Consider the following 22,781-nt stretch of genomic DNA (forward strand, 5'->3'; position numbering starts at 1 on the left):
TCCACCTCCTGGTCTGTGCTTACAGATAGATATCTGCTCTTGCTTACTCTCTGTCACTGGTATGATCTGTGATTTTTGAGTCCTTTATGGCAAAGTAGACTTCTCTCTATGGCTGTCGTAATGCAGTGTGAGGAAATTCTGCACAATCAATACTGACAGCCAATTTTATTTCTGAAAGATATTTTTTCTATGCTATACTCTGAGAGTTTCATATTAATAAAGGAAAATTACCTTTAGATAACTTTTTTGGAAATAGACCACTGACTCCTTATTTGCTGCTGTGTCTTGACTGGATAGGAGGCATTTGCTAATGCAGCCATCTCTAAAGCTGCTGTTTGACCAGCTGGTGAGAAATGATCCTGCCCTGTTAAGTCCATTTGACAGACAGTTGCTTGCTGTTATGAACTCCAGGGTGCCACTGCTTTCTGATCTCGGCTGTTCTAAACTGTAGCATGAGCATCAGATGTCTATAGATCATCTCTGCCTTGACAAACTCATGACTATATAAGTTTAAATTGAAGCGCTGAAGATGCAAAAATCTTATCAACTAGGGATAAAACAATCTGACCTGTGTCTTGCAGCATTCGGCTGAAGAGTCTTAATGCAAACACAGACGTTGCTTCCCTGGCTCGAAAGGTGGTGGAAGAATGCAAGCTCATTCACCCCTCCAAGCTAGCGGAAGTGGAGCAGCTGCTGTACTATCTGCAGAACCGCAGAGATGCCTCTTCCGGGAAAGGTAAGCAATAGAGAGAACAGGGGGAATGGGGAGCTGGAATGTAGCAGCTATAGCGATACTCTGTATTTTGGGGTTTCTAATTCAAATGCTACTTTCCCTGATACTCAGAAACCTGAGGAGAGAAGGGGAGTGTGTGTTTTGTGCTGTACATGGAAGAATTGACAGAATCTTGTGGGGGAAAAGTTGTAATTTTGATGATCAAAGTACATTTTGAATTTTGATTAGTCAAACTTAATATTGATACTTCTCTTTCAATTTTTGTGTCTCGGTTAAAGTTTTCTGTTCTAAATGGTGAAATGATTATTTCAGATAGTGTTATAAAGATGATGATGGAATTATTTCCATGAAAATAACAACCTCTTCTCTTTTCTGTTACAATCAGTTAATAGGATAGATGCTTTCTAATGTCTTTATCTGGAAGCTATGGTTCAATGCCTGTTAAATTGCAGAGTCAACAGGTTCTTTATAGTACCAGAAGGCCTCACTTTGTCTGCTGACAGGGCTGTACTATTACACCCTAGCTTTATTTAAGCCTCTGTTTAACATCCGGTTCAGCAGCCTTCAGTCCTGAGGCACTTTGAGATTTAATAATGTTAAAGAATTCTAGCATTTTCAGCTTTGTCTCTTGGTAAAACACACAGAAGGCAAAAATCCTGGAGAAATTTCTACGCAAGTCTTGGATTCAAAGCAGTTAATTGTTAGGGGCTTGCAGGCATACATCTACCAACCCATGTTCTGGAATAGAAAGTATAAAAGTTTCCAATCCCCAACAATCTCCTGTGTGATTCCAAACCCAGATCTTTCGTTATATAGGCACAATTATAGGTTAGGTTTTCTTAACTCTTTTCTGCTGTGTTCTTTTGTGGCCACATCTTAGTAGAATGCATAGTTCTTAGTGCAAAAGCAAAAAAAACCTGGGCTAGTGCTAATTTATAATTGTTTCTTTCTTGCTGGCTAAAGAAGACCCGAAATTACATTATTTTTAAATGGTACCTTTCTGCCTGTAATATATATTTGAAATGTAGATCTTGTCTACTGGAAAATTCTGTAGGTGGGTGACCTGAGAATTAGTACTTTATGACATCATGGATTCAAAGGAAGCAAAACCTGATTAATTGAGAGCAGAGCTGATTTTTTTGTTCAGACGGTTTAAAACTCTCTTGTTTGCCTCTTGGTCTTATTACTAGGCATTTGTGCTAAATGCCTAGTAAACAATAGGAAGAAAAGCTGTTTTTTGGATAAATATCCAACACCCCATCTCTTCAACTAAGGCTTTTTGAAGCCTCCTCCAATAGAGAGTGGCAGCAAAAAAACCAGCCACTTGACATTAGATATGATATGCTATTATTAAGACCCTACCAAATTCACAGCCATGAAAAACTCGTCACAGACCATGAAATCTGGTCTCTTGTGTGCTTTTACCCATACTATACAGATTTCACAGGGGAGACCAGAATTTCTCAAATTGGAGGTCCTGACCCAAAAGGGAGTTGCAGGGGGTTGCAGTATTGCCACCTTTACTTGTGAGTTGCCGTCAGAGCTGGGTGGCCAGAGAGCGGCAACTGTTGGCCAGGTGCCCAGCTCTGAAGGCAGTGCCCCGCCAGCTGCAGCACAGAAGTAAGGGTGGCAATACCATACCATGCCACCCTTACATCTGCACTGCTGCCTTCAGAGCTGGGCGGCTGGAGAGGGTGGCAATACCATAACATGCCAGCCTTACTTCTGTGCTGCTGCTGGCGGCAGCTCTGTCTTCAGTGGTGCAGAAGTAAGGGTAGCAGTACCACAACTCCCCTCCATAGTAACCTTTGACCCTCTCCCCTCCACTACTCCTTTTTGGGTCAGGATCCTTATAATTACAACACTGTGAAATTTCAGATTTAAATAGCTGAAACCATGAAATTGACCAAAATGAATCATGAATTTGGTAGGGCCCTAGCTATGATTTAAAAAACAAACAAACAAGTAGCAAACTTTTCTTGAAACAAACAAACCTTCCCCCACCCCCCGAAAAAACCCCAAGCCTTTCAGGCCTTTGTCATAAAGAAGTAGAACAGGCCCATGTCCTATGTTTTACCATTTGTCAGTTACCTTTAATGTTTATTTGGATGCTTTTTTTGTGTGTAGAATTTTGGACTTGCCCACAGGGACTCCTGCCATACCATAGCATGAACCAGAACACAGGGTTTAGAAAAGTGCTCTTCCTGCTCCACAGAGATGTTGTTTTTGGACCAATATGTTGCATGCTTGAGAGCTGGTCACTCCATAAAAGGGTGCAACAGCCTTTACATGCAGGCCTTGATGAGAACGAAGCCATAGCCATAGCCTCAAGGCCTTCCCCATAGAAAGTCAGAAACTTTCACTATATCTGTACATCACAAACTTTTCTTGTCAGCCACAAAAATCCAGGAATGCTTTACTTTGAACTGTTTTGTTAACCATCCTTTACCATCATGCACACTTCACAGGAAATGCTGAATAAAGGCCTACTTTACAAAGTCCTGATTAGACGAGTAGCCTACAGAAAGCAGTTGTTTTCCACCCTTGTGGCGTATATATCAACAGAAAGTATATACATCCCTGTAAGTCTGACCTAAGCTTTCTAGTGGCCCTCTGCACAGAGGAAAATTTTATCCTGAAGATCCAGTCCTACATTATAGTGAGGGTATCCATGATTTTGTAATCATGGGATGATATTCTGTTCCAAGGCACATATACATATATATAAAAAAAAAAAAATAAATAAAGGGGCTTAACTCTGAATTTTCCAGTTCTTATGCAGTTAAAAATGTTAGACTTCTAAAGATGGATTCATTTAAAAAAAAAACCCAACTCTTTTTAAAAAACAAAAACAAAAACAAAAAACTTGCAGTACATTATTCTGAGTGTCAAAAAGTCATGGCAAAATTTTCTCCTTGGCTCCTTCTTGCTCTAGCTACAATGCTAAAACAACGCTTGAGCTTTGTTATATACTTAGATTGTAAGCTCTTTGGGGTCGGGATCCTCTTTTTGTTCTATGTTTGGGGCTCCTAGATACTATGATAATACTGAATATGCTATCAATGAATATGCACAACATTAATTATAACCATGTCTTTTATCACTATAGAAAAGAAAGAGAAATCTAGTAAACCGAAAGATCCACCACCTTTTGAAGGAATGGAGGTAGGAATCTAAGCTAGAATTTAAAGGAAGCTAAATATGAAGACCTTTACTCTTACAGAACTGTTTTATATTAAAAGGAAAAAATATAGATGCAAATCAGATGAGTAAAATATTGAAGAATTTTTTATTAAAGACTTTGGTTTAAAAATATTAAATAATAAAATAAAAGTCCTCTCCGTATGTGGTAAAATTCTTGCACATTTGTCTTTGGGTTATATACTTAGAGGGTAATATGAGTGAGATTCTGGAACATGGGGCTAGACACCACAAAGCTGCTACTTAGTGTCAGTTGTTTTTGTAATGAAATCTCCTTGTGTGTTCTGGGCAGTCAGTAGCAATGGTTCTGTACATGGTGTTTGGTTCTTGTTGTCGTTTACGTCTTAAGACTTAGCTACGCACTCTTTTCTGCTTTGCTGCAAAGTAACATCGTTTTTGCATGTTGAGCGGGTTCCTTTTTCTCTGTGTCAAAGCCCAGCTATGTCTTTGATGCTTTCAGATTGATGAAGTAGCCAATATCAATGACATGGATGAGTACATTGAGTTACTGTATGAGGATATTCCTGATAAGGTGCGTGGCTCTGCCCTTATCTTACAACTCGCCAGGAACCCTGATAATTTGGAAGAATTGCTGCTCAATGGTAACTTACAAATCCTCTCATAAAGTTGTGCTGTTTTTTTTCCCCCCATCTCTGTGGAGCTATTTCTCCGCTCAGAGAGACTCCCACATCTTTCATTTGGGATGGGATGGGGTTCTAGTATTAGTTTGCTCTTAGAGTAAAATAGGGCCAGCACACAACATTTACTGTTTATATCTCAACAGTGCTGTAACACCCAAAATGTGCTCGGTGCTGTGTATGTGGGGGGAAGAGGCGAAGAGAGAGAGTTATAGAAGAAGGCATTCCTTGCCCCAAAAAGCTTACCCTCTATAAAGACACACATTATATAAGCAAGATCCAAGTTAAGGGTTTGTGGTGATGCTAGGATGATGCTCTTTTTCCCTTTCTTTTCCCTTGTCCCCTCTCCAGAAATCCCTTCTCTCCACTGGCGCATCAGCCAAACTGTTTCACCATTGATGGCCCAGTGTGTCCTCTACAACTGGCCCACCCCCATATCATAAAATGGGATTAGTCTGAGAGACTGATGCAAAAAACATTAGGCAGTCAAATGGCCATGTTAATGAAAGTGTCTGAAGGCTGAGGTCACTCTGGTGGCAGGGGCCTACATGGCCTCACCTGCTCCTTGTACTAATTGTCAGATTCTGCTGCCTAAAAGAATGCAGTGAAAGGTGTGTTTAATCTGTTTAGCTCAAGCAGGTCATGGAGAAAGAGGCACTACAGCCATTCATCTAAATCTTGTTTGTTTGTTTTTTTAGAAACTGCCCTGGGTGCATTAGCCAGAGTGCTGAGAGAAGACTGGAAACAAAGTGTGGAACTTGCTACTAATATTATTTATATTTTCTTTTGCTTTTCAAGGTAAGTGCAAGAGGAGCTTGCTCTATCAGTTGCCTTGAGTTTTTAGTTATTTTCTGCTCTAGTATAGTTTGGAATTGCATCTTAAAGCACTTTTACTGAGAAATATCACTACATATGGGGAAACTGAGGCATAGAAAGTAAACCCATGGGGACATGAGCCTCAGCAGAGCCAGGATCACAGAACCCATGGTTTTTGAGTTCCAATCCTGTCCCCTATCCCACTGGACTCTTTGGTGTCTTCCTTATCTCCCACATAACTCCCCCATCAGTGAAAACAGTATTCAAAAGTCAAGTATTCAATTGAAATGTGAAATGTCCAATTGTTAGTAATGTTACAGCTTCACTACATCTAGACTATTGGTGAAAAAGAAGTTATCACATAGGTGGATTGTTACCTTCCTCCCCCCCCCCCCCCCTTTTTTTTTTTTTTTGTGAGGGTGGCCTGGCTGAACCATTTTATAACATACAATCTATAGCTGGCTGGAAAAATGGAATTTTCGTTCCAAGAGAAATTCTGACTTATCAGATTTTTTTTTTTGTGCGTGTTCCAAATCCGAACCAAAAAAAATCAAAATTTCCTGTGGATGAAAATTTCAAAAAAATTTGGTTCACCTCCACCAAATCATTTAGTTTAGATAGTATCATTTCGTTTTGACTTATACATTTTGTTTTTTAGACATATTAAAATATGAACTATTAAAAATTAAACAAGATAAACTGAAATGACAAATTCAAAAAAATGTTTTTTCTGTATCAAATTGAAATGAGTTGAATTGTTCCTATCAAAGGTTTCATCAAAATTGACATGTTCTCACAAAATGCTTCTAGTTTGACAAAACGGCATTTTCCGATAGAAAACTGTTTCACTGAATTTTTTTCGACTAACTCTAATGAAAACCAGTCAGATTGTGCAATACTATGAGATCTTACTATCCCAGTTTTGAACACAGATTTTTGGCTTTATTTCTCTCATATACTGCATATCTTTTTTTAAACAGTTTTTCCCAGTTTCATGGACTAATCACACACTACAAAATTGGAGCTCTGTGTATGAACATCATAGATCATGAGCTGAAAAGACATGAGCTCTGGCAGGAGGAACTCACCAAGAAGAAGAAAGCTGATATCCTCTCTCTGTGCCTGGGCAACTTTCAGCTTTTCTGATTCCTAGTGGTTGAAATGAACTATATGTGCAGTAACTCATGTCAATACAGAAGATGAGTAAGAGAGCACAAAATCTAGTTGCAGGACTAGAACAGATGAAAACCAAAAGTGAAAAATTTGGGCTGGAGAAGGGATTGTTTTTTGTTCTTAAAAATGATTTTAATGTAAGTGTTTTAGTTTACCAGGAGTATGGCTTATATGGGACATTTTTACTACTAGTAGAATCCTTAACACCATTAATTCCTAAACCTATCCATAGTGTGGACCACGTTTTAATAGAAACATTGTCCCATGGGCATCCTCTTATTATTACACAGACATGTAGTCCGGGCTGGTGATCAAATAACATCTGTGATTGATATTTGTCCCCACTCTGTAATTTCCCTGTGTCTTTTGCTCTATTACTATACAATCCTTAACTCCAGTTATTTACTTGATGAAGATCCTGAGAATCAAACCCTGAAAAAAGATTATGAGAAAACCTATAAAAAGTACCAGGGGCTGGTTGTCAAGCAGGAACAGCTGCTGCGAGGTATGAACTCCTAAAACATAAGCAACAGGCAAGGAGATCCTTGTCACAGCATGAAGGGCCAGGACTTGCTGAGAACTTTTAACTAGTGTGGAGGATGTTTACTAACAAGTTAGAAAAATAAAAATAGTCTTAATCTGCATACTTTGGCAATGTTTTACACATTATTTAAGTAATTGCCAATCTCAAAGAAAGAACTTTGGTGTGTGTTTGCCAGAACACTGCATACTGCTGGTGACATTGCTCCTGCCATTGAATAGTGCTGGAGTCTTGCAAGGACCAGATCATCAGCTGGTGCAAACTATTATAGCTCCACTGAAATTCATAAAGATGCCTATTTGTACAAGCTGCAGATCTAGTACTTAAATATGTATATAAAGCAAATTGTATTTCTTTTCCTTTTGAGTTATCTCTTCAGAACACGCTAGATGGTTCTTAGCCCAGTTCTACCACTACAAGGAGTATCAGTGGGCCTCTTTGTTGGTATTCTCAGTACAGAAGCCCACCATAAAATGAGCCAGGGAGACTGACAAGCTTCTCACCTGTATGCATAATTCATTTATTAAGGATTGAGGGTCACTGGCAGGGAGCATTGTGAAGGTGTCTGCATTGTTTCTGTACTATGTCTGTTCTGTGCATGGAATAGTTCTTTTTCCAAGACACTCAGTCTAGTGCTTTACACCAGCACTAAGTTCACTTGTAAAAAGTGAAGTAATGATTTTTTAAAATGAGGTCTTTGTAATAATCTTACATTTTCATCATTTTAAAAATGAAGCTCTGCAGTGATCAGGGAAAAACTATGCTTACAGTACTCTAATCAGGCAGTGAGAGTGCTAACGCAGTGTGTGTCCTGTAGCAGCCAGAAAACATGTTGAGGTCTGGCAGGCAGATGCAGATCTGCAAAAGAATTGGGAGAAAGGTAAATGAAGAAAACACTGTCAAATTTAAAAAAATGACGTATTTCCAGAAACTTCTTAGCTTTTATTAGCAACATAATTAAAACTGGAATAACTGCAAAAATGTAGGGCCTGATTCTCCTCTGCTTTGCACCTCGTGTAGTCATTTACACTGTCTAAAGTGATCAGAATGGTAACACTCTACTTCTACTGTGCTTACGTGTAAGAGTCCGCACAAGGTGCAAAGCAGTGGAGAATTAGGCCCCTATTTTTATTTTTAGCATTAATGCTGTTCTTTGTTTTGTTTGATTTTTCTTAGCTTGGACAATAAAAATAGCATAATTGACTAGTATTCAACAGTTTCTAGTTAATTTCACTTCAAATGCATTTCGCATTCTGCTGAAATTTTTGGATTGCAATCACCGCAAGGGAATGTTTTGTTTTTTTAATAGTTTCCCTGGAATTTGTGTGTGGTAAAAAAAAAAAAAAAAAAAAAGTTGCTGATGGTCATAAGTTTTATAAAACTATATTGTCAAAACCTATATAAAATAATAAATGGATTGTAATTCTAACTTTCTTTTCTAAATGGGAATCAAAAGCATTCAACTTTGGCCTTGCTTAAAATCAGTAGGGTACAGTCAGTGCTGAACACTTTTGAAAATCCCATCCTAAACATTTAATGTAGATGTAGATTGACATAGTCCCAGTATCTTTGACCTATTGGTATGATTGGTTTTGATGTTAGTTGCTCTTTATCTGCTGCTGAACCTCGCTGAGGACACACGCACAGAGCTGAAGATGAGGAACAAGAACATTGTCCACATGCTAGTGAAAGCACTGGACCGAGAGAACTTTGAGCTGCTTATTCTGGTGGTGTCTTTCCTGAAGAAACTTAGCATTTTTATGGAGAACAAAAATGACATGGTAGGTCTTGTAGCAATCTACAGAAATGCTATGGTGGTTGTTCATTGGATCAGAGGGGGTCAGGCATTCCAATGAAAGTGAAATAAACCTCTTGCATCCCACCCCCTTTTAAAATAATTGTAGCCCTGATTTTAGTACTATGAAAGGACTACAGTAAATGTAATGCAAGCCCCAGCAGGGACCGCTATAGAAAACTACATATAGAATCATGTAGGGAGCTAGTCTCACCATAGCAAAATTACATGTAAATATGATGGCGAAGAGAGGAATTGCAAAGATTGGTATAAGCATCCAAAAATCTGGGTATTTATCCAAACATCTGGAGGTTCCCCAAAACAGCCTGCAACCAGACGCTCTTTTTGACATTCATCTCTAGCTCTTGTTGTCTCAAGGAAGGAGATCTGGTTACACTTTAGCAGACTGCTAGACTGGGCTATTGCCTTCCCAAGCCAGCAGGATCTTCCACACTGTAGTAGAATGCAGCCCAAACGTGCTTCATGTTGCTACTGCTGGCTGCTAATGCAGGGACTTTCTCCATAAACCCGGGTGGGTGGTAAGAAATTTCATGTCCTTGGGAAAATGGAAGGACTTTTTTTTTATTTGGCTCTGTGAGCCGACAAATTCAACAACTCCCTCATTCACTGAATCCCTTTGTGGCTTTGGCAAGTCACTTTATCAGTTTACATCAGTTCACCAATCTGTTGAATGGGGATAACCTACCTACCAACCTCAAAGGGAAATCATGACACTTAACGATTGCTTCTAATGCATTTTGGATCCTGAGTTGAAAAGGTGTGTATATATATAAATGCAGTAAAAATGAGTTGAGAATTGTAGACAGTTGGATCTTAGTGACTGTCATGCTCTTGTGTATTTACATACAATTAGGAACAAGGGTATTTCCTTTATTTGTAAGACCCTGAAGAATGTATTTCTGGGGAATTTATTGTATTTCTTAGGTGGTGAAATCATGTGCTCTTGAGATCAGTCTATAATCATGCACTGCCCTGAAGCACCTTACTGGTCTAATAAGGATTAGCTATCCCACCAGCTGATTGGCTGGCATACTTTCCACATTCCGTTTGATTTAGTTTGGAAACAAACAAAACAAAAATTAATGTTTATTTTATTGTGAACTTTTTGGACAGCCTTGAACATTTTTCAAATAGACCATACAGCTTAGCTTGGCTATCTTCACATGCATTTTTTTCATAATACGGATAATACTTTAGAAAAAAATACTTTTCCCATACAGTGAGAAAGCTACTGATGCGGGAGATAGGATTCTGAAAGTTGTAGGTTTTCTCTCATTTTAGCTGTGTCTAAATAACCTTTGGGGACAAAATGAGCCAAGTTTAGCTGTTTCAGGTTTTATCCTGTTTTACTTATTTGGGCAAAACTATTAATGGTGTGATCATTTAATCTATCTTGGTGTTTGTATCATGTCTGTCACCTTGGCTTTTGAGTGCCATCATTGCTAATTATGTTTAAAGCAATGAGGCAGAAATTGTTATTGGTCGATTTGGACTCAAAGAGATTTAGTGTAATGAAAATAATTTGGATAATATAGCATATTTATGAAGATCACCAGCGTGGTGCTAACAGTCTTCTTGCTGCTTTGAGTTAATTCTCTGCATGTTTCTGACTGAAAGATGGGCTACAGACACAATCCTAATGCATATGGTAAGAGCGTAAAGGGTTCAAACTAACTTAAATACACTTATGGCCAGTAACGGCAGACAGATGTAGCTTAGAAGATGGTGAGAAAAACTTTCTGAAGACTTGTCAGTCAAAGATCAGATGTCTTTTCTTGGGCTGGTAAGGAAAACATATCAGAAAATGATACTGCTGCTCAGTCCTTAGATTATGTCCTGTAATCTTAGTGATACACCTATCAAGATCACTTTAATGCTTCTGTTAAATTAAAATACAGGGCAGCATGACATTATGAGAGTACATACCGAATCCTGCCTAGGAACTCACTCAAACATGCAAGGAAATGGCTCATACTCCTTGGATAGCAGTTTTGTCTCTCTCTCTCAGTTGGGTATCTGTCTGACTTCTAATGGAGATCACTCCAAGGTTATCTGTGTTTGATTAGACCCCTGATCCTGCAAGTCACTCTGCAAGTGGATCCCTGCGCCAATCCCCATTGAGGTCTTCCCCCCCTCTTTCTCCCCTCTCCTATTCATCTGATACTCCAAAGATGGCTGAGTCCATTAGCTCAATCTTCCTTTTAAAAAAAAAATTAGCCAGAGAGCAGTCCTAGAAAATTTTTAGCCACAAAGCCAAACTTTTGGAAGGTGAAGCCACTTTGAATCGAGACACTGTAGTAACTTTTAACTATCGGCTTGGCTTTTGCTTTCATTTATAAGTATAATTTAAAAAATAGTTGCTAACAAAAGTGAAGGTTTGGGTAGGTTGTGGGCTTAGTGACTTCTCATGCTTCTCATACAGGTTGAAATGGATATTGTGGAAAAACTGGTGAAAATGGTACCATGTGAGCATGAAGACCTGCTGAATATCACCCTTCGACTTCTACTGAACCTCTCCTTTGACACGGGCCTGAGAAACAAGATGGTCCAAGTTGGGCTGCTTCCCAAACTTACTGCACTTCTAGGTATGTTTTCTTTTGTCCCTGTGCAGCCCTTCCAGCAGCGTTAGCATCGTTGTTATTATTGAGCTTTTGTCAGCCCCTTCCTATGGAAGGACAAGGTATCAACTTCCCTCAAAAAAGCAATTGTTAACCTCTTGATCAAGAAATCATCTCTTGCCACTGGCAATCCAGTTATTGTCCTGTCTCAAATCTTCTTTTTGGATGAAGATTATCAAGAAGATTATAGCAAGTTACACACACATGTGAGTCCTAATGTCTTTTTGATCCTAGTTAATTTGGTTGTATGCCTGGGTGTGGGATGGAGACCCCACTGCTAGGATGGGATTGCTGACCACCTGATGAGGAACAAAGATTCTGGTGTCCATACTAATCCTGTTAGAGCAGTGGTTCCCAAACAGTGATGTGGGCTGGAGGAACATTCAGGGAGTGCAGCGGGGCTCAGGCTAGCCCTCCTGGGGTATAGGGAGGGAGCATCACCCAGGCCTGCTCGGCCTCCAGCTGCAGCCTCGGGCTCCAGCCATGGCCCGGCACCAGCTGCAGCCCCGACTCCCAGCCACAGCCCTGCTCCACGCCTCAGCGCCTGATCGCGGTTCCCAGGGGGGCTGCAGACAGGTTCCATTACGGGTAACTGGGGACATGCCAGAAAGGTTCAATCCAGGGGTAGTTAAGAATGCCGGGGTTGTAGTGTCTGAGGACATCCAGCTCTGTGTGTCAGTTTCTTATGGTGGAGTAGTTTAGATAGCTTTCCTGGTATCTTAACATAGGGATGTGATCAGAGAATCAACTGAGAGAACACTCAGTGCTTGTAGTATGGAGGAAATGGCCAGTTATATCAGAGCCTTTGGTGGATGGCTATGCCCACCATTTATTGCTAAGGCTTGTAACCTGGGAGTCTTGTTGGATTCCAGATAGTGGTTGCCAAGAATGTGTTTTCTTGTCAGTAGCAAATAAGGTTATGTCCATTTCTTTTAGATGTGAATTTTCCTGCAGTTATGTCACTTGCAGGTTGGATTACCACAGTACACACTATAACACCTTAACACCACTTGGAAATTGCAACTAAGAGCAGAACTTGTTTGCCCACTTACTAAACAATATTTGCCATAGGGAGCACTTTGATACCAGTTGATTTCCAGGTGATGTTTAAGGTAAAATTCCTGCTTGATGGAGTTTGGGTCCTGGCCGCTTGATGATGATTCTCCATACAGATGGAAGATTCTCAGGGTATATAAACCGAAGAGGAATTGAGGGGCGGGAATGTATGACATAAACACTTTCTTCAGAATGAAACAAATGGAAAAATAGAAAGGTACACGGAGTAGCAATTGAACCTCAGGCTGTGCCGAAGGGGATGACAGTGGTTTATAGAATTGTATAAATGTAGGGCTGGGAAGCACCTCAAAGTTATCAAGTCTGGCCCCCTGCACTGAGGCAGAACCAAGCAAACTTAGACCATCTCTGACAGGTCTTTGTCCAAACTGTTCTCAGAAACCTCCAATGATGGGGATTTCACAATCTCTCTTAGGGTACATCTACACTACAGGGGGGAGTCGATTTAAGATACGCAAATTCAGCTACATGAATAGCGTAGCTGAATTCGACGTATCCCCGACTTACCCCGCTGTGAGGACGGCGGCAAAATCGACTTCTGCGGCTTCCTGTCGACGGCGCTTACTCCCACCTCCGCTGGTGGAGTAAGAGCGTCGATTCGGGGATCGATTGTCGCGTCCCAACGGGACGCGATAAATCGATCCCCGAGAGGTCGATTTCTACCCGCCGATTCAGGCGGGTAGTGTAGACCTAGCCTTAGAAGCCTGTTCCATTGCTTAACTATTCTTATAGTTAGAAGGTTTTTCCTCATATCAAATGTAAACCTCCCTTGTTGCCCATTACTACTTGTCCATGGAGAAGAACTGATCAGTCCTCTTTATAGCAGCCTTAGCATGTTCAAGGACTGTTATCAGGTCCCCGCCTCTGTCGTCTTTTGTCAAGAGTAAATATGCTCAGCTTTTTTTAACCTTTCTCTCGTAGGTCAGATTTTCTAAACCATGTAATATTTTTATTGCTCTCCTCTGGACTCTCTCCCATTTGTCCACATCTTTCATAAAGTATACGCCCAGAATTGGACACAGTACTCCAGTGGAGGACTCACCAGTACTGAGTAGAGCAGGACAATTACCTCCCATGTCTTACATATGCCAGTCTTGTTAATACACCCCAGAATGATGATAGCCTGTTTGCAGCTGCATGACATTGTTGACTCATGCTCAATTTGTAATCCACTGTGACCCTTAAATCCTTTTGAGCAGTACGACTACCTAGCCACTTATTTCCCATTTTGTAGTGGTGGATTTAATTTTTTCCTTCCTAAGTGAAGTACTTGTCTTTATTGAATTTCATCTGGTTGAATTTAGGCCAATTCTCCAGTTTGTCAAGGTCATTTTGAATTCTAATCTTGTCCTCCAAAGTGCTTGCAATCCTCCCATCTTTGGGTCAAATGCAAATTTTATAAGCATACTCTCCAATTCATTATTCAAGTCATTAATGAAAATATTGAGTACTACTGGACCCCTTTGGAACCCCAGTAGATACACACTCACAGTTTGACAGTGAGCCATTGATAACTACTCTTTGAGTACAGTCTTTCAACCAGTTGTGCATCCACCTTCTAGTAATTTCATCTAAACCACATTTCCCTAGTTTTCATATGAGACTGTCATGTGGTACTGTGTCAAAAGCCTTACTAAAATTAAGATATATCATGTCTTCTGCTTTCCCCCATCCACTAGACATCAAGTGTGGAATAATCTCCATGCAACAATGATAAATTCAAATCTAGGCAAGGCTGGCTTTGGCCCTTATCCTCAAGATAGATTGTGTTCCATACATGTGAATTTTTCATATAAAACTTAAAAATGAAGTTCTGTTATCTATGTGTAAATAGTGCAGCCTGATTAGAGTTGGGTGGGGAATAGTTGTCCCAGCCCATGAAAATTTGAGGTTTCAAAAATTTTCCCCCATATTGGGATGAAACAAGACTTTTCAAAATGTTTTGCGAAAAAACAAAAAGAGGGAGACCCCAGAATAGACAATAGCCTGCCTGTTGGTTCAGGCACTCACCTGGGATGTGGGAAACCTGGGTTCAAGTCCCTGGTCTGAATCAGGCAGAGCAGGGATTTGAAGTTGGGTCTCTCCCACATCTCAGGTGAGTTCCCTAACCACTGGGTTACTGGCTATTCTGGGGTTCTGTGTCTATGTGGAAAGTCCATCCTGGACTCGTGAAACCTTTCTGACAAAAGTTTTGTTAAAACTGACCCTTTCCTACAAAAAACTGTTGGTTTTGATGAATTTACATTTTCTGACAAAACCGTTCCACTGAAAACTTCCCAACCAGCTCTACCTGTGTTGTGTTTTGCACGTATGGAGGTTTGTCCTGCTATCACTGCACAGAATTTCCCCTCCAAACACTGCTGTGAAGAATCCTGTGTATCATTTGGCTGCCACCCTCCACTCAGAGGCTGCAGCAGTCCAGAGAGTCTGTACCTAATTGAACTTGGCCTTGTGAATTGCTGAGCACCCTGCTTTCAATGGGAGTTTTGCTCTTGCATTACTAGGTCCATAATGCATATAGTGCTTTGGGAAAAAAGGGGCTATGTGAAATGTTATCCCAATATATTGTAACTGGAATGTACTGAATCCATGACAGCTGCTTTATTGGGAGGTCTTCTAGGAAATGCACCTTGAACTGAATGCATGAGTTTTCTGCACCAGTTTACACTAGCACAGGATCTAACGCTGTGATCCTTAATCCTGGCTGCGAATAATGTCAGTGATGATTAAAAGTCATTTCTTCCAAACTTTTTTGCATGCAAACAGCGCCGGGGTGCTGCATTTCACACCATTCCTCTCTGGGCTGTAAACAGAGGTGGTTTGTTTTTTTGGGGGGAGGGTGGGGGTGCACAGCATTTGGGATCCCTTCTCTTTATGCCCAGTTCCAGATGAAGGGTGGTGGTAGTGGGGTAAATGGCATTTAGCGATAACTGGGATGAGGGAGGCTATCTAAACAGAAAAGTCATTTTCTTTAGATCCAATGAAGTGCTGCAGGTTCAACTATTGGTATGTCTAGACTGTAGTCCAGGATGTGAATACAGCTCGAGTAGACATACCCAAGCTAGCTTTAAATCAACCAACCCCGCAAGTAATTAGCCAGGGTTCTGAGTGGGCTTGTACAGCCTGTGCCGAAGCACACACTGCTTCTGAACCTGAGCTAGCTTTAATCTAGCTAGCTCGGGTATGTCTGCACAAACTGCAATCACAACCTGTGGTTTCGGTACAGATGAAACTTTAACTTGTAAGCTGGGGCAGAGACTGTTCTGTGTTTGAACAGTGTCTAGGTGCTACTGCAATACAAAAAATCTGTCATGACACACAAGGCATTATTCTGAGATGTCACAACTCTTTAGGGTAACATGATGGAGCTGGAGCCTACGGCCATCACGTATCTACTTTTTAATGTTTGTATCTGGTGCAGTTTCTGGGGTTCAAAATATTATTCTTTTATATTTGGAAACCATAACCAAAATACTGTAGCCTACTTTCCCTACACCCTATGTCAGTTCCAGGCTTCAACAAGATTTCCTAGGTGCAGTATCTGTAATAAATACATCACTTTGTACATCAGAGCTGAGCAAAACTGGCCAACCGGGCTTCAGTATTAAATAAATTATTTTTAAGTGTCAAATACCCCTCTTATCCTGGTTACTAGGACATTGAATGCATATTACTCAAGTAAATTCACTTTGGTTTACATTTGCAGTTCATCTTCAAGTGCTAATGCATCTCAGCAGCTGTTGACAAGTTAACCATACAGTTCCTAACACCACAGGGTCAAACTTGTCAGCTCATTAGGCTACTGCATTTTAACATTCATGCATATCATGCCTTTAGCAGCGGGTATGAAAGGAGAGTATAAATTAAATACAGTAGGCATTTAAGGAGGAAGTTGAGGTTGCAGATTGGTAATGGGCAGGGATTGTGGGCACATATGTGGGGATTGAGACTCATGAGATGGAGAAGTAGCGTTTGACATTGTAGCATAGGAAGTCTGTAGGGTCCTTTGGCTTTTTCCAGAGCCATTAAGCAGCATGGGCGCAGGAGTCGAGGGATCTGAGGTTAGGCATGTGCCAAGGCTGGGAGTTGGTGGGATGGACTCTGCTGTGAGAGGCAGGCAGAAAGAGTGAAGGGATTCTACAGCTGAGCGAATGGAGGGGGCATAGAGTGACAGACATTGAAGGAGAAGGATTATTCTTTGTGTTCTCCTCTCTCACCTCAGAGCCTCTTGGCTGATGCAAGGGAGATCAGGGGTATGGGTGGTGGAAGGTTCTTTGCTCTTCTTCGGTCTCCATTTTTTAGTATTCTCCCAGTTCGAAATAGTTCCTGGTGCCTGCTTCCACATATAGCTTTGTCAGTCAGCAGCAGTGTGAAACCAAACTTGTTGCTTTCAGTGCAGCCTACCTGTTCTGAAGAAGTGAAAACCGACTGCTCTTGCAGCTTACTGTGTGCTCCTAAGTTAATTGGGTACAGCAGAGTTTAGTTATGCTCAGAATCTCCAAGAGCTAGCTCCTTTCAGGAAAGTTCAGACTCAGGCTTGCTAGCCAGAAGCCAGGACAGAGGCACACGAGCCACCCTGTTATGGTTGGGGTTTCCAGGCACAAGCTGCACAAAGGGAATGTGTCCAGAGACTGCTGATTTTGTACAATTAAATTAGTATGGGCATACAATGGACTTTCTCTTCAGTCGCTAGCCTTGCTGAAACACCCATGGCACAGTTTGTACCACAACTGCTGCAGGTATCTCGCTCTTTTAATAAGCATGTTATATGTAGTTGCATGTGTCTCTGTCATTAGCACTGCATGTGCTTTTAAAAGTGTTTAGCTGTCGTGATCTTGGAGACAAATATTGCCTCCTTCTCCATGAGAACAGAGGGCCGTGCACAGCAGAAGCAGTGTTCTGTCATTTGTGTGTGGTGGGAGGCTGCTCGTGGGGTGCATTGGGAGCTCCCAGCACTCTGATGTGCTTGGATGCCAAGTCAGTAGTATAGCTGGTGTATCCACTACCAGTATATGAATTGGCTATCATTTGTCCCCTGCAGAGAGGAGCCACAGGCATCATGGAAGCTACTGCAATAGCAACTGTGCAGATGCTTGGAGGGTGGATCTCCTTCTGCATGGAGAGCTGTAGTAGAGTTACTCTGGCTGAGTGCAGAGAACAGGGTTTGGTCCATAACATGTAAGTAGTATTCCTTTCCTTGGGATATAGGATGAGGCCTACATTTTTAAGTGTAGTGACTTTGATTGCCCCACTTTTGTGGTGCTCAACTTGACACCTGAAAGGGACTTGGTTTTCAGAGGGCCTGTGGCCATAACTTTTTGAATTGTCCCTTTAAATTGTCTCAATTTGGGAAACCCAAATCACTAGTCACTTAAAAACCTAGGTCTGACTGTACTCAAGTGGTTGGAATAAACTGAAAAATTGGTGAATTACTGACAGAGTGTTGGAGTCATTGAGTTGCAGTACTTCAAATTTTGACTTTGCAAGAGAGAATAAGGCACAGTCAGCAGTTATTTATAAGGTTTGTGTTGGAGAGTTGGAGTCTAAAGATCTCAGTGAGTGTACATCTTAAAAGAACTTAAGACTTTCAAGCACGCATCCATCTGGTGGGTTGTTTGAGAGGATATTTGTTTGGTGGGTGTACAATTCCAATATAATAGTTTCCATGTTTCATGGGTACAATGATCTGATCAAGCCAAATTGGCTATAGGGATTTCTCTTGCAACTAGGGAACATGATCCTTTCTTGATCTAGGTTTCATAACATTATTCTAGATATGAAAGCATCCTCTGTGCTCTGGAGACCTTATGTCAACATGCTGTGAGGAACAGGGTCATCTACCTTGCCTTAGGAAGGCCTCTTCAGTTCTGTGATAGTTTGAGCTCTTTTGAATGAGGCAGTCTGGTTTTTCCTTAGTGTTAGAGATGGCCAGAGCTGTTCACATCAGGCTACAACTTTAACCAGCTTTGATCATTCAGAAGTCAAGTATTGCTGCCTTTGCCTGTCATTGCTGGTTTCCTTGACAGATGTTCAGGCAGTGTCTTGCTGTCAAAAGCCCTTTTTGAAATCTTCCATGGTGATTTGACGTTTTTTTTCCTTTTTTAATACATAGGTTTTCATGAGCAAAACAAAGAAGAACTAAGGAGTCAAATTTTGTGTATTTGATGACCAGTTCATTGTACGTTATGCAATCGTGCTGAGTTGTATTCAGACTGCTGATTAAAAACTCCAGAAATAGCCTCGTTTCTAATTAACAAAGGGTTGTGGGTTTTTTAACTATTCTGTTGCTTTTATGAAGGTTTCTTTTAAGAATGTTTAAAGTAGATGTTTTCTCTTTATGAGTTGGCTTAGACTTTTTGTAGTGAACTTATTATGGAGCTTCACACATCTGTTTGAGTAAGGAGCTTCTTACAGGCTACTGTAGTGTTTTTGCAATTTTAATGGGCCTCGTTTATCCTATAAAGAAGCATACATTTTTCTACCTGATCAAGTGAGCAAACAATAGGGGTCAGATGTGGCAAAGACCCTAACAAAAAGCACATGTCCAGCTGTCAGGGTGAGGTAAAGTCATATCAGGATTGCTTGACGTTATTAATGGCAGTAACATTTATGCTTCCTCCTGTTTTCCCAATTAAATTGAGAAACCTTTTTTCCTAAGGTGGCTCTGCAGCACCTGGTTCTAATACTGGGTGTGTGAACATTGCCTGGGGTATCTCCATTTCTTTATAGTAGATGCTGGTTCAAGCACATTTAAGTAATAGTTCAGCTAAAGAGACCAGTTTGTTGGAAAGCAGTAATTATTAAGGGATTTATTTTGAGTGTTTTTTTTATCATTGGTGGTGAGTATGGCCAAAGTTTTCAAAAATAAGAGCCTAAAGTTAGGCTTCTAAATCCATATTTCGGTGTCTGAATAAATGGCCTGTTTTTCAATATTACTGAGAACTAGAGCTGGGTGACATTTTGTCAGCCAGTAGTAGTCACGCAAAAAATGCATTTTTCAGGGCTCAAACTGTTCACAAATTTGATTGAATTCAATGAATAGTTTCATCCAAAAAAAGATTAAAAAAAGAAAAACGTCTGCACTTTGTTGTGACCATTTTGAAATGTCTTGTTTGACTTCTGTGTTTCAAAATGGTGTTCCGTTTAGAAATGTGGCCAATTGAAAAAAATAAAAGGATAAAAAACACCAAAACAACAACAACAAAAAAGTGAGTTTTTGGATTCAGTGACAAAAATTGAAAAGAAAAAATTGATTTCATTTTGACCTGAACTGTGTTTACAGGGGGATTTTTTAGTTCGGCCTCTGAACTGAAAAATCAGTTACTTGCTCAGCTCTACTGAAAACCCACCTTTTTCTACTGACTTCAGCAGGATTTTGGGTTCACAGCACATTTTAAAAACCAGGCTATTTATTTAGACACCAAAATATAGATTTAGGAGCCTAACTTTAATACTGATTTTTTTTAAAATCTTGCCTATGATTTTACTATATGTAAAGCTATCAAAGAGTAGAGGCTTCAGTATCAAAACCGTGATTAACATTGCACTATGCAAGGTACTTGAGGCTGGGATCGACTCCTTTGCCTTTATAATAAAATATTTGTTCATCAAATTCACACTACTTGCTGATAGTGAATGGAAAGAATTGCCAAAAAAGTGTGAATGAAATTCATTGCACATTGTGGGTGTTTGTTCTTCCTTCGTTGGAAACTATTACTGTCTGATACTTTTTTATTCCTTTAATTTAACATGGTCAAAAGTTAGAAACCACGGCCTGCATCATGCAGGGGTTCAGACCAGATGATCATAATGGTCCCTTCTGACCTTAAAGTCTATGAGTCATGTCTATACTACCGGCTTAATCAGCACCGCTGCGATCAGTGCAGCAGTGTTGATTTAGCAGGTCTGGTGAAGAGACACTAAGTTGATGGCAGAGCGCTCTCCCATTGATATCTGTACTTCACCTCCCCGAGAGGCACGGTGGGAGAGCGTCTCCCATCAACATAACACGGTATAGACACCGCTGTAAGTCGACCTAAGTTACATCACCTTCAGTTATGTAAGTTATGCAACTGAACTAGTGTAACTTAGATCGACTTACAGCGTTAGTGTAGACCAGTCCCAATACTAGTAGTTAGCAGTCTCTAGTATTGAAGTTACAAAACTGTATCAGTGCACAATTTCATTTAACTATTTCTATGTATGTCACAGAAATGGACAGATTAAAAATTGTTCATCAATGAATGATGAATAGAGTTTGCTACATGAAATGCTTTTGATGACAAAACTTGGATGTCTAAAATGTCAGAGGAGAGAAGCAACAAATCTCCGAGGGAGTTCAGGATCTTTGCAAGGAAGTAAAGTTTTTGCTGCTGCTCCTTCTAACCTTTGAGAATATGTCTAAACTGCAATTAAAAACCCGCAGCTGGGCCATGCCAGCTGATTCAGGCTTTTGGGGCTCGGGCCAAGGGACTGTTTAACTGCGATGTAGATGTTCTGGCATGGGCTGGAGCTCAGGCTCTAGGTCCCTGAGAGATGGGAGGATCCCAGAACTTGTGCTGCCAGAGCATCTACACTGTAATTAAACAGACACCTGCTGCTGGCCCATGCCAGACGACTTGGGCTTTTGGGGCTAATTGCAGTATAGACATAGCCTCAGAGGCTCACAGATCTGTACAGCCACAAACATACCCTCAGAGGAGGCAGATCTGTACAGCCACAAACTCTGTAAGCTTGGCATGAGAAGTGCAGTCTCCTAAGGGACAGAGTAGTGGTGCTGTTCTGAAGGTGAGGCTTTGGTACTCGGTACCTTAGGAGAGGTACTCTTCTCAAGCAGACCTTAAGAGGCTTCTAGATGCAGAGATGGCCTCCCGGGAACCTCAGAAAGGAGCATCTGGAAGAGTTCCCCAGGAGAGATGAGCCTGGGGATCCTGAGCTGGAAAAAGGCTGTGCGGGATGGCTCTCAGCCATAAGAACTTTAAAAGGCACTTTGGGGAAAGGAGAATTTGACAGCTATATCACCGAGCATCTGAACGCTGCAGGAGGGGGAAGTCTGCTGCTCTCCTCCAGAGTTCCCCATGCTCCCTGCTCCTGTGCAGATGAGCAGTTGCAGTGTCCTCTTTCCTCACAGCAGCACAGGTATACTTTGTCTCTTTACACTTGGCTTAGCTTTTTATCAGTGTTTTTTAAAAGATTTGGGCTGATAGAAGGAGAAATCATTCCAATATTTGAAGTTATATTTCCATGCTGTATTGGCTTTTGGACTAAAAGCTGATACAAGAGTAGCAGTTGAATATCCGCTGAGTCTGTTAATTCCATAAAACAGAAGCTAAAGAATTGTAGTTTTACAGTAAAATAATTTCTGTATTTCCCAGGTCTTTGCTTCTTTTATCTTAGGCCCTGATCCTGCAAATATGCACATGCTTATCTTTCTGCATGTGTGTAGTCCCAGTGACTTCAATGGGACTGTTCGCATGCAGGAGCGTTTGCAAGATCGGGGCCTTTGCTTTTTTTGTATTCTAAAAATGGTCACCAGATCTGTAAGAAACTGTCTCCCTATCTCAGATAATCGCTGGCCTATTTTTATCAGGAAATCCCACATTCTCCCTATCCTTGTAATGTTATCAGGTGGTTCTCTCCTCCTCCAGAGTGTTGCCAGAGAGAGCCTTGACGTTCAGTAGCAGCTGATCACAGTTTAGTGTTGTGGAATGCCTGTCTTTTTATCTGGGAAACCCAAAAGCGCTACCAATAGATCCAGTGGCAGTTTCATTTTGGGTCGATCCATTCAGGTCAACAACCTGAAACTCAAGCAAGTCATACAAAAAGTGGAAATGAGGCCAAATTACAAAGAATAAATATACATACCATACCAAACCAAACCAAGCATGTTAAGGACAAAATTAGAAGGCACAGAATGAGATTCAACTAGCTAGGGACATAAAGGGAAACAAGAAAACATCTTACAAATACATTAGAAGCAAGAGGAAGACCAAGGATAGGGTTCACCCCTCACTCAGTGAGGAGGGAAAGACAATAACAGAAAACACAGCAATGGCCAAAGTTTTAAAAGCCTTTTTTTGTTTGTTTTCAGCAAAAAGGTTAGTAGTCAAGAACAAATCATGTAAAACTAACCTAATATCCTTTGACAGGGTAACAAGCCTTGTGGCTAGGA

At 40.8% G+C, this 22,781-nt stretch overlaps 1 protein-coding gene across 3 annotated transcripts in view; it reads left to right on the forward strand.

Annotated features, from left to right (window-relative positions):
• KIFAP3 (kinesin associated protein 3) overlaps window positions 1-22,781 on the forward strand; it is a 154,196-nt gene that overhangs the window by 11,563 nt on the left and 119,852 nt on the right. For all 3 annotated transcript variants that reach the window (XM_034778758.1, XM_034778756.1, XM_034778757.1), the window contains exons 3-10: window positions 582-736; window positions 3,843-3,898; window positions 4,395-4,536; window positions 5,271-5,370; window positions 6,369-6,493; window positions 6,968-7,066; window positions 8,705-8,883; window positions 11,341-11,503. In XM_034778758.1, coding sequence (XP_034634649.1) covers window positions 582-736; window positions 3,843-3,898; window positions 4,395-4,536; window positions 5,271-5,370; window positions 6,369-6,493; window positions 6,968-7,066; window positions 8,705-8,883; window positions 11,341-11,503 — 1,019 coding nt within the window. The remainder of the gene's footprint in view (window positions 1-581; window positions 737-3,842; window positions 3,899-4,394; window positions 4,537-5,270; window positions 5,371-6,368; window positions 6,494-6,967; window positions 7,067-8,704; window positions 8,884-11,340; window positions 11,504-22,781) is intronic.

Source organism: Trachemys scripta, chromosome 8 (assembly GCF_013100865.1).
Source record: "Trachemys scripta elegans isolate TJP31775 chromosome 8, CAS_Tse_1.0, whole genome shotgun sequence".
Classification (NCBI taxonomy): Eukaryota; Metazoa; Chordata; order Testudines; family Emydidae; genus Trachemys; species Trachemys scripta.